Source organism: Solanum dulcamara, chromosome 1, assembly GCF_947179165.1.
Source record: "Solanum dulcamara chromosome 1, daSolDulc1.2, whole genome shotgun sequence".
Classification (NCBI taxonomy): Eukaryota; Viridiplantae; Streptophyta; class Magnoliopsida; order Solanales; family Solanaceae; genus Solanum; species Solanum dulcamara.
Window position 1 is genome coordinate 8917174 of NC_077237.1, and position 13062 is coordinate 8930235.

General features: G+C 33.7%; 1 protein-coding gene and 1 pseudogene across 1 annotated transcript; both read right to left on the reverse strand.

Moving 5' to 3' along the window:
* Nucleotides 1–3421: 3421 nt before the first annotated feature.
* On the reverse strand, nt 3422–7353 carry LOC129891262 (uncharacterized; annotated as a pseudogene).
* Nucleotides 7354–8775: 1422 nt separating this feature from the next.
* Nucleotides 8776–10515, reverse strand: LOC129886867 (F-box/LRR-repeat protein At3g58900-like). Its single transcript, XM_055961753.1, has 2 exons — nt 8906–10515; nt 8776–8803 (listed from the first exon to the last, which is right to left on the reverse strand). The coding sequence occupies exons 1-2, from the start codon at nt 10513–10515 to the stop codon at nt 8776–8778; spliced, it is 1638 nt and encodes a 545-aa protein (XP_055817728.1).
* Between the last annotated feature and the right edge of the window lie 2547 nt (nt 10516–13062).

A 13062-nucleotide genomic window follows, 5' to 3' on the forward strand; every position in this document is an offset into this window, starting at 1 on the left:
TAGTTCTTGCTTTGCTACGAGAATTTCTGCACCCGATCTCGACCCCGACTCAAGAACCGACTCTCGACCTAAGACTCGACTCAGACCTTGACTCGATTCCCGATCCTCGACCAGAGCCCCGACTCCCGACACCCAATTCCCGAACCCACCCGAGACCCAACCCCCAACGCCCAACTTGACCCCCACTAGAGATCGGACTACCAAACTTTGATCCAACCTCCACACCCGACTAAAGACCCGACTGCCGAACTTTGATCCAAAACCCAACTCAAAACCCCATCCCAACACCTGATTTGGGACCCGATCCTGTACTCGATCAGAAATTCGACCTCTAATCCTAACTCGAGATTCGACTCTAATTCAATCTGAAATTTAGGATCTCGAATCGAGGTCAAGAGTGGAGTCTCGAATTGAGAATCAAGAGTCGGATCTAACATTAGAATCGAGAATCGATATCCGAAGCTTAAATTAAGATAGAAAGTTGAGGTGTGAGGTTCAAAATGATTTTGAAAAATGTTTTCCTTATTTTTTGAAGAAAAGTCATTTTTCTTAAATTTGAGGAAAATAAATTGATTTGAAAATATTTTCCAAAATATTTAAACTAACCAAACTTGAGAAAATTTGAAAACATTTTCCTTCAAAGTAACTATGATACATTTATTGTTGCACACTCAAACTGCTCTTGTTAAAAAGCATTTAATTGTGAAAAATGTAAAAACAATACAATCTAAAAACTTGGAAAAACATGATGAATCTGAATTCGATTTGACAGATTCCATTCTCAGGAAATTCAATGTGAAATCAAACTGAAAGGAAGAAAAATGAACAAGAAGGGAAAAGTTTCACCGAAATCCCATGCTCGGATAGATTAATCGTCTCTCCGATGACACGATGAAAAAAATATAAGATCTGCATAAAAACTAGGAAAATGGAATTTAATAAGAGATACATGAAAGCAAATACTAACAAAAAACGAAGGTTTTTACCTACGGATCTTTAGTACAAAATTCACTAAAAGCAAGAAATCACTACCAATTTTTGTTCGCTGACAAATTTCATAAACAACTAACAAAATTCAAATATACTTGGTAAGAGGTACGTAATAGAGTACTAATTACCAAATATGGGAAATTATAGCTAATCTAGTTGAGCCCCTTGTTTGTCAAACAATAATCCAAAATGTATCTAAGAAAGCAGAGTTTCTAAATAGTTATTTATGCTTTTCACATGTGCAGTATCAACTTCCTTTCAGATTTGTCTTAGCATCTCTTCTATCTCGTATATAAATTAAACTCAACTTGATGTGGATCTTTTATCGACTTGGCAGTATATATCCTTTCTGTCTGTTTTTTGGGGTTCAATTTGGGTAAAGAGGCAATTAAAAAATCTTCTGGATGAAGGTGGGGAAGACACAAAGGTTTCAATTGTCATACAAAGGGTTGTGACTTATAAAATAACTGGTGAACTTATTTGCGCTTTGCGTCATAATATAAATATCTTATTAAAAGTAGATTTATTCAAAAAGAATAAATGATTTTTAATAAAATTTATATCTTAAGAAGAAAAGTTATATTCACAGTTTACATAATTACCTATCAATTTTATGGTTAAAAAAATACAGACTTACTCCATTTTAGTTTGTTTATCCAATTTTGAAAAATGAGATGTACTTTATCTTAAATTCTTTTCATTATTGATAAGTAAATAAAATAAAGATATCAATCTCTTCATATTAGCTTATAGACATGTTTCTATTAAGAAAATATCCTTTTTATTATATATTAATTTTTTCATATTACCTAAACGACATGTTTCTATTAAGAAAAAGTACTTTTATAAATATTGACAAATGGAACAATAAAAAACGATATGAATAAACTATGTGTTTGCTAGCTTGAAAAATCTCCACATAGTACACCTAAAATAATAGATATTACAAAAAAAAATTACAATCTCATATAGACAAAGTAAAAACAAGGCATAATACATAAATTTGCTCTTTAACTTAACCTCATTTCATATTTATGCCCTCTGACTTTGGGTGTGCACAATAGGTATTTAAACTCATATAGACAAAGTAAAAACAAGGCATAATACATAAATTTGTCCTTTTAACTTAGACTCATTTCACATTTATGCCCTTAGATTTGGGTGTGCACAATAGGTATTTAAACTTGTATAAAGTTGAACTGCTAGACACATTAGTCCTATGTGGCATAATATATGTAAGACACAACGTAGGATTCAAATTGACATGTAGGATGCCACATATAATGTGTGTATCTATTTGTTCAACTTTATACAAGTTTAAGTGTCTATTTGTGCACACTCAAAGTTGGAGGACATAAATATGATTTGAGGCAAATTTAAAGGGAAAATTTATGTATTATGCCCTTAATTAATGTCTTACGTTCCCGAGTTGAGGAGGTTCATGTTGTTGATGCACCAAAATTGCTATCTTACGAATATCTGAACCAAGATAACAAGGTGTAAGAATCAGTCTAGACATTCTGATGTATGCAAGACCAATTGAGCTTAACAAATTAGAGCTGTCTATAGGGTTCTTACAGAGTCGGAGCTAGAAGGTTACATACGAGTTCAGCTGAATCAGTAGTTATTCAAATCATGTATTTGTACTAAGAGATCCACTAAATCTGTATAAAAAATTAAATTGACGACCCAGTTACTAACAACTGATATCAAATGATATTTCCTTTTTATTGGTGCTACAGCAAGCAAAGTTGCTATTTTGATTTAAGGTTGCCTTAGGATATAAAGGAACTTTTCAGTAAGAGTTGCAGAGATCAAAGATTTGCACTGCAGCCTTTGATGTACTGAGGTAAGGTAGAATGCACGCAGATTTTATTCCTACCTTTTGGGGGTAGAGAAGTTGTTTCCATAGACCCTCGACTTAATTAAGGTGGTCCAACTTGCTTTACTGATAACACTAAGGATGGTAATCCGAAACAAACTAGAATATTAACTAAAACAAGTGCGGAAGCAAAATCGGAAACTAATTAAAGAAACTAAACAAGAATTAAAAGATATGGGTTTGACACGATCCAAGTAATAACAAATTGGTTAATAGTTGAATCAAATTCCTTTACTTGACAAACTAATCAAGTTTTAGAATCGAATCTTGACCGCTTTGTGGGTAATGCTAGACAACTATTTCTTCTCCAACTCACTCAATCGATAGGTTGAGGCAATAACTGGAAATCGACCAAAAGGACCTGTCAAGCCTTAGAAGTCAAAGAGTACTTTTTTTACCCTAAACTTTCTATTTATAGAAATTATTTGTACAAAAGAGGGGGACATAGAAACCTTACCTCTTGATCACTTACAAAAGTATGGCGGAGGAGGTATCTAACGGGCAAAAATACAATGTATAGATTTTTTAACCTCTTCTGAGAAAAAACATTTAGCTTAAAAAAAAATTCGATTCTGCATAACGAATCCTCATAGATGGTAATTGCCATTTATCCATAATATAAGGGCCTTTCACATTTTTCAGCAACTGTTGAAATTCTGTGTAGATGATCTCACTATTCATCTCAGTAGCTAACTTGGCAAGTTGATCAGCAACCTGGTTACCTTCTCTATAATTGAAGCTAATGGAAATATTGGCTATCTCCATCATAAGAGTACTAATCGTCTTCTAAAGAATACCAAGAAGAAATCAAAGATATCAAATAAGAAGTTATCTTACTACCTTGAACTATGAACTAGTTAGGTTGAAAGATAAATTCAAAAACAATTTTCCACAAAGATTCAAAGAACTCTCAATAGATTATTCTTTAAAATCTGCCTTTAAAGTAACAAAGCTCCCCTTTATATAGTAGTAAGAAGGAGTTATTCAAGATAAAAAAATAAATAAAAAAAGGGCATTTTCTAGAGTCCTAGATGGTTGCTCACACACACGACACATAATGTTAAAATTAGGGGTGTACATGGATCGGGTTGGTTCGGATTTTTTACAAACCAAACCAAACCATTTGTGTCGGGTTATTAAATCTATAAACCAAACCAATAAAAATCGGGTTTTTCGATATCAATTTTTCTCGGGTTTTTCGGGTTTTTGAGATTTTTTCGGATTTTTTGGGTTTTTTCATAGTATCTAATAAAAAGCACAGAGCAGTGCTTCTTAAAAAGAGTTCTAGTACAAAATATTAACATATAAGATGGAAACAGAACACTGTTTGAAATTTTAACTTTATAATAATTTTATAAGATGAACTTTTTTTGTATATTATTTAGATGGGTTTCTCAAGTCCAAATCTAAATGTAAGAAAGAAAACAAAAATTATGAAAATTTTTTAAAAAATATTTATAAATTACATTTTAATAAATATTTTTATGTATAACATAATTTAAAAGTAGTATATCTATAATCGGGTCGGTTTGGGTTCAGTTTGACTTTTTTTAGTTAAAATCAAACCAACCCTATAATGGTCGGATTTTTTTTCCAAACACCAAATCAAGTCAAACCAAACCATTAGTCAGGTTTTTTTTCCGGTTTGGTTCGGTTTGTCTGTTTGGTGCGGTTTATCGGTTTGCCCTGTACAGCCTAGTTAAAATATAAGAAAAACATGACACCTTCTAAAGTCTTAGTGGGCTGCCCACATATATGACTTACAATGTCAAAATATAAGAAAAAAATGACAACTTCTAAAGTCCAAGAAGGCTGCCCACACACATAGATACCATAAAGTCAACATAGAAGAAAAAATGACATTAAATGCTAGTTCTAGAAACTAGTTAAAAGACTAAATAAATGCTGAAATTTTCTCTTTATTTGTGGGCTGATTTGGGCCATATTTTCTCTCATCTTGGACTTTAATTTGAGCCTAGTTTGCATGAAATTGGGCCCTATTATTCTTCCTCTTGGACTTGAATTTGGGCCACCAAATAGTTATAGCATTTGAACAATTCATTTTTCTTGGGCTTTAGCTATTCTTCCCCAACAAAATACTTTTTAATTGCTAATTTTAGCCCATCAAGATTGTCTTGAAATTTCCTTATTTGGGATCTTGTGATGGGGCCTTTTGGAAACTCCAAAGCTTCCTTAAATATTGTTGAGCTTCCATCGATGCTATCATTTCCAGCAACTCAATAGGTTGAATCCGAAATGGCCCATCAAACAACAACATACCAGTGTAATCCTACAAGTACTGGGGTCACGGGGAGGTGGGGTTAGGGTAGGATGTACACATACCATACCCTTACCTTTGTGGGGTAGAAAAGTTATTTCCATAGACCCTCGATTCAAAAGAAAGGTATCCAATACAGGATTATAAGAAAAATAAAACAACAAAATAGCAAAGTACAAGGCAAATGCAGCAACGGATAGTAATTCACATTGAAGAATAAGAAACTTTGCAAGATATAATATTACTACTAAAAAGAAGAAGAAGAGAGAGGGAGGCTAGTCCTTGTCTCTCTCACACAAAGTGAGACAACACTCAGCTACCTACTAACCTTGTATCCTAATCCTCGACCTTCATCAAATTCTTGGGTAAAGAAAAAGAAGAAAAAATAAAGCAAAGAAGAAAGCTGGAAGAATGCGTTATCCATATCGATCATATCATGATGAGCTATCCTTCTCAGAAGGCATCTGCACAAATAACAAACTCCATTAATTGTTAAGGAAGGGAAAGGGGATGGCAAGTATACATACAAAGGAAAACAAAAGACATGATAGATATCATACTTCATACATTGTGCATAACAAATCGTTACCTTGAGATATATGAATATTTATTTCTCTTTTCTTTTATTTTGCTTAAGGCGGATTATATTCATTTCTTCAATAATACGAGTGTCAGCTGCCAATATTTTCCTATCAAGTCATCCAATCGTCTTGTGTCCTTTTCTTGTACTCTATCTCAGCATTTATCATATACTCTTTCCGAGTGCATTTGGTAAATCTCCATTGTCTCTTCTTCAACAATTGTTGTCGTAGATACTTTCTAAATCTTTGGTCACTGTCCTGAAAAGTTAAACTCTTGGTCCAACAAATTGAGAAGATGACATCAAAGTAACTATTTGAATAGCAAGGACGTAGTATCAAATTCTCAACTTCATGTGTCGGAAGATGATCAATTCCACTTACTGATCTCAAGCCTTTATAGATATTATGCAATCTCAAGTCTACAACTTGATCATGCAACTCAACTAGAGATCTCCTTAAGTAAATGCACTGCTCAGCATCCCATACATCACAATAATCTATGGAAATCCTGCATTGGCTTGAAGCATTTTTAAAAGATAAACAAGGTAGTCTACGTTTATCCAAATCCCGTATTGGGTTGACGATTAAGGAGAGTAACTTGGGCACATCAAAAGTAGCTTGCACTAAGTACTCACAGCATTCTATGCTACAAACCTGAGTGTTGAACTTGATATTTTTATTTTATTCAAGTACTTACAGTAGTGTAAGATCAACTCCTTGATGAAGTGTAGTTTTTGTATAAGCTCGAAGAGAACCGTATCATCAATTTCAGCCTTCACAAATTCTACCCTTCTGAGATTCTGACAAGTACCAATATTTAACATACGCAGACACATTTTATCATATGAATACGGCTCCCACTTACCTTTGTTCACATATTCAAAAGATAACATTTTTGGTGCATCGCAAATATGAACTTCCTTAATTGGGCAGCGAGACAAAAGGTTAGGAAGATCTTTTGAAACACGAATGCAATTGAACCCGATACAGTATTGAAATGATATCGTCAGGATCTGAGGGCAACTTGAAATTAGACTACCAAATACTGATTCAGAAATACTAACATAGCAGAAGGTTAGGTTTTTTAAGTTATTGCACTTAATTTTATCTTCGGCATGTAGTGCTTTTCATTTGAGTATTTTGCAGTGATTTATCTCCAGCTGCTGCAAGGATTCCATGCGCAAATACGGTATCAGCTGATAAACTATATCTTTTCGAATAAACTCCAGATATGCTTTTCCCCAAAAGTGCAACCTGTGAATCCCTTTTCTCTGCTATGATATCTAACCATTTATCGACAATCAGTTTGATCGGAAAAAGAGATGTGAAGTTTAAAAGCCGATATAGGCAGATTTTGACGGCGATATCTTTCCAAAGTATTGTCTACAATACTCGAGAGTTTACCATGAAAATCTACAAATGTAACATTATTCCATCCTTCCTCCCCTAAATCAGATTCATCAAAACAGAGACTGGAGTTGGTATAGCATGCTTTAAGCCATGGCTTCGACAACAGGGCGGTTCGAGCAGCAGTTTTAGTTGGGAGAAGAGAGAGAATTTGGTGAAGAATTTCTATTGGTAACTCTGAAATTCTATCCATGGAAGTAGCAAAAAGATAAAAAGAAAAAACTCGCAAAAGAAAGTTAAAGAAAAATTCTCCTTTAAAATAGGGCTGAATGTGAGTATTTACAGGCAATGTAAGTGGAGAAGATTGAATAAAAGGGTTAAAGTCGGTTAAAAATTTAATCAAGTTAATTTGAGACCAAATTAATATTATCAAACTTCTTAATCTTTTTAAAATACCAAGACATTCCATTTTTCAACTATCCATTTAGTAAAAACATAACCATTTAAAAAATAAAAATCATTCAAACTTTTAAATTTGGAAAAACGATCACCAACAACGGCTCCTCTGCAATCAATAGATTCGCCTCGTCCGTTACTCAACGTCGTCGCCGGCCATAAGTTATTTTTTTTGGAAACAAGAATGTTGTTGTAATGTATAAATATTGTATAATAGAGTATATAGATGTATATATATACAAAGTTATACACTATATATACATGATTATATACTACTTATACAATATCGATATATTGTATGTACATGCAGTTATTTTTGTTGAATTTTTTTTCTGTCAGTTGTACATTTACGTAAGAAACCCTTTTATTTACACTGCAATTTGGCGGTCCAGATTTTGGATTAAGGCGTTTATTTGCTAAACCTCAGAGAAAACACAGCAGTGACATCATAGCCTCTGTGGAAGTAACAATTTTTTTTTCCAGGGATTTTAGCTGTTTGGCCCAAAAGAAAAACTTTTAGTAGTAAGAGAAATAGTTTTTCTGTGGTTAGAAAGCTACAAATTTCTACTTCTTTCAAGAAGCGAAGTAAAATGTTTGTCTCTGAGGTTTTAACTTGACAGAGGTGCGTCTCATGATCTCTTACACATTGCAAAATGTTTGTCTTTCACCTAAATTTGATCGCATGTATCTTTAAATTTTATGTTTTATTTTTTTTTAAAAAAGAAAACAGGTAGATTTCACATTTTCACCCTTTAACTCACACTTCCTCTTCTTCGTCAACATTTTATTCATGATTAAAGGATCTTGATCAAACGATCCCTAAAACACCACATTTCATTTTCCCAAAGCAATTTTAGCTCCCCAAACAAAACCAACGCGCGAGTGAGTGTTAGCTTTACCTGATCATCCAGCCAGCCCCCTTGAGATACAGGTTTCACGCTGGCACATGCACTAGCCGCTAAGCATAATTGACAAGCATTCATTTGAATCCAGTAATTTAATTCAAATCATGTGTTTTTATCAAGAAATTCACAACCCAGTTACTAACACCTCATACTATCAATATTCTAGAATTTAAAACCATAAAATTCAAATCCTCAATCAATCAAATGACATTTCGTTTTTATTGGTGTTAACACGAGCAAAGATTTGCAGTACACTGTTTGGTATTGCTGCCAATATAAATAAAGCAAAGAAGAAAACCAAGAAAAATGAGCTATCACATATCGCGATCACTCCAATCAATAAACTATCCATCTCGGAATGCATCTGCACAAATAACAAACTACATTAACTGTTTGGAAAGGGAAAGGGCAAGGGATGACAAGTATCGATATCGTAATTCATACATTGTACATAACAAATTGTTACCTTGAAATAGATGAATACTTGTTTTTTTCTTTTCTTTGAATTTGCTTGAAGCGGATTGTATAGATCTCTTCAATAATATGAGGATTAATTACCAATATTTTTCTATCAAGAGTCATCCAATCGTCTCCGGTCCTTTTCTTGTACTCTATCTCAGCATTTATGAGATACTTTTTCCAAGTAGTACATTTGATAAATCTATTTTCTCTCTTCTTCAACCATTCTTGAAGTAGAAACTTTCTAAATTTTTCGTCACACTGTAATGTTAAAATCTTGGGCAAACAAATTGAGAAGATGACATCATAATAAGATGAATATGCCGCGGTATTAAACTCACAATAAGATAATACCAAATGCTCAACTTCAAGCGTGGGAAGATGATAAATTCCTCTTGCTGAGATCAAACATTTAGAGATAGTAGACAATGTCAAGTCTACAACCTGATCACGCAACTCAACTAGAGATCTCCGTAAGTTCATGAACTGCTCAACATTCCATAAAATGTCTAAATTTATGGAAACCCTGCATTGGCTTGGAGCCCTTTTAAAAGATAAAGAAGGTAGTCTATATTGATCGGAGAAGGCTAAGGAGAGTAACTTGGGCGTATCAAAAATGGCTTTCTCTACTAAATCACACTTAACTATGCTACAAACCTCGAGGGTCGAACTTGAGATTTTTATTTTTCTCAAGTACCTACAATAGTGTAAGATTAACTCCTTCACGGAGTGTAATTTTTTTATAAGCTTGAAGAGATTCCTATAATCAACTGTCACCTTCACAAATTCTACCCTTCTGAGATACTGAAAAGTACCAATCTCTAACGTTCCCAAACATATGTCAAGATTATGACGAGATGAATAAGGCGCTGAATCACCTTTGTTCACATATTCGAAAGATAGCAATTTTGGTGCAGCAACAATATCAACGTTCACAATTGGGCAGCATAAGATACTAAGAGACAAAAGATTAGGAAGATTTTTTGAAACACGAATGCTATTGAACCCGATACAGTACTGAAATGATATCGTCTGGATCTGAGGGCAACGTGAAATTAGGCTTTCAAGTGCTAGTGGAGAAATAGTAACATAGCACAAGGTTAGATTTTTTAGGTTACGACACTTAATTTTATCATCATAAAATAGTGCTTTTCGTTTCACTAGTAATATATTGCAATGATTTACCTCCAATTGTTGTATGAATTTCATCTTAAATATGTTATTAGCAAACAAACTAAATCTTTCTAAATAACCTTCAGATCTGCTTTTCACAAAAAGTGAAACCTTTGAAGTTCTTTTATGTGTTATGATATCTAACCATTTATCGACTAGACCGTCACAATGAATATGATCATAAAAAGAGATGCAAAGCTCAAAAGCTGTAATAGGTAGATTTTTATCGCGGCGATACCTTTCCAAAGTATTGTCTACAAGCCTCAGGAATTGATGACCACGGAAGTCTACGAAATCAGATACATCAAAACAGAGATGGGGGTTCGTAGAGCATGCTTTAAGCCATGACTTGGACAACACAGCGGTTCGAGCAGCAGTTTTAGTGGAGAGAAGAGAGAGTATTTGGTGAAGAATTTCTGTTGGTAACTCTGAAGTTCTGTCCATGTAGTAGCAGAGTCTGGTTTCCTGTTTGGTTATATAAAGGTTTTACGAAAAGTGATCATATGATAAATCAAACTTAACAAATGATTATTATTATGAGATCTCATTTTTTTTTATCAAATGACGGAGTCTTCCAGCTTTGGTGGAACAGAAAGGGCATTTAGGGTATGATTCATGCAAAATTAATTTATTTTGAAAAGTATATCTTTATTATATATAGTAGTATCTTTATTAGTATTACTTTTTGTTTGGCTAAGCGTTTTTTAATTTTAAGTGGCCTTTTGGTCATAAAATAAAAAATATATATAATTTTATTTAAAATTTCAGAATTGGAGTTGGTGTTGTATTTGGTCATATTTTGAAGAATTGTCATGTAAATTGTAGATACAACTTTTAGATAGAGATTAATGTTGTAAAATTAATTAATTTAGTAACATAAAGCGGAGAAAATAAAGCAGGAGAACGATAAACAGAAGATAGATTAAGAGAAAATGAAAGGACAAAGTATATGTTCGTATTTCCGTGCGTGCAGTTTTTTCTTTCGATGCTAAGGATATATATATACAAATAGATGGCTAAAGGAAGAGGAAAATTAGTGGGTTGCCCACTTTCAGTGGGCCCTACGTGTATAAAATAGTGTTTAGTGGACAATCCACCTTCATAATACTCTCTCTTGGATGTCTACGTGTAAAAAAAATAATTTACAAAACATAATATACATATTTATCATGAATATCCATAAAGCTTGTGTCTACATATCTGGTAATACGCCTTGATTGCTGTCTCATTAAAAACCTTACTAGAAAAACCTAGTGGGACAAAACCTTGATTAATGAAAAAAGAGTGCAACGCGTATTTTTCTCCCCCTGATGAAAACTTCATTTGGTGTTTTGGAAACAACGCATTCCAACCTTATATCTTAATTTCTCAAAAGTTGATATTGGTAATGCCTTTGTGAATAAATCTGCAAGATTATCACTTGAACGAACTTGTTGTACATCAATATCACCATTCTTCTAGAGATCATGTGTGAAGAATAATTTTGGTGAAATATGTTTTGTTCTGTCTCCTTTTATGAAGCCACCTTTTAATTGAGCTATGCACGCGACATTGTCTTCGAATATAATTATGGGTACTTTAACATCATTTTCCAGACCGCATCTTTCTTTGATGAACTGTATCATCGATCTCAATCATACACATTCTCTACTTGCTTCATGAATTGCTATTATTTCAGCATGATTTGAAGAAGTAACAACAATGGACTGCTTTGTAGATCGCCATGATATAGCAGTTTCTCTGTGTGTAAGTGGTAGCCTGTTTGAGATCGAGCTTTATGTGGGTCTGATAAATAACCTGCATCTGCATAACCAATAAGGCCTGCGCAACCTTTGTTTGTATAAAACAAACCCATATTAATAGTACCCTTCAGGTATCTCAAAATATGTTTGATACCGTTTCAATGCCTTCGCGTTGGGGATGAACTATACCTTGCTAGCAAATTAACAGAGAATGTTATATCAGGCCTGGTTGCATTAGCAAGGTACATAAGTGCACCAATAGCACTGAGATATGGTACTTCAGGCCCAATAATTTCTTCATCCTCTTCTGGAGGTCGAAATGGATCTTTTTCCATTTCAAGTGATCGAACAACCATTGGGGTACTTAATGGATGTGCTTTGTCCATGTAAAATCTTTGTAAGAGTTTCTCAGTGTAGGCAGATTGGTGGACAAAACCTCCGTTTGCTAAATGTTCAATTTGCAGACCTAGACAAAGTTTTGTCTTTCCAAGGTCTTTCATCTCAAATTCTTTCTTTAGATACTCAATCGCCTTTTGGACCTCTTCAGGGGTTCCAATGAGATTTATGTCATCAACATCAACAACGAGTATAACAAACTCTGATTCTATTTTCTTAATAAAAACACATGGACAAATAACATCATTAATATAACCTTCATTTATTAAGTACTCACTTAGACGATTATACCACATGCGCCCTGATTGTTTCAGACCATATAATGATCTTTGCAGTTTTATTGAGTACATTTCCCGAGACTTTTTACATGCTTCAGGCAATTTTAATCCTTCTGGAATTTTCATGTAAATGTCATTATCAAGTGAACCATAAAGGTAAGCTGTAACTACATTCATTAGATGTATTTCAAGATTTTTATGTACAGCTAGACTGATGATATATCTAAATGTTATTCCATCCATAACAGGTGAATATGTTTCTTCATAGTTGATCCAAGGTCTTTGAGAGAATTCTTGTACAACACCTTGTATCTTACAATTTCATTTCTCTCATTTCATTTTTGTATAAAAATCCATTTATAGCCAACTGGTTTCATACCTTCAGGGGTCTGGACTACATGTCCAAAAACCTCATGTTTAGCAAGTGAGTCTAATTCTGATTGAATTGCCTTTTGCCATTCTGGCCAATCACATCTACGTCGACATTCTTCGACAGATTTAGGCTCAAGACTTTCACTATCTTGAATGAGGTTAAGTGCAACATTATATGCAAAAATATTATCAACTGTGATTTT

Excerpts from the sequence above, each read along its gene's own strand:
- LOC129886867 (XM_055961753.1), bottom strand. The coding sequence starts at position 10,515 with ATGGACAGAACTTCAGAGTTACCAACAGAAATTCTTCACCAAATACTC. Across the intron at positions 8,804-8,905 it reads AAGTATTCATCTATTTCAAG|ATGCATTCCGAGATGGATAG; the intron begins GTAACAATTTGT and ends TTATTTGTGCAG.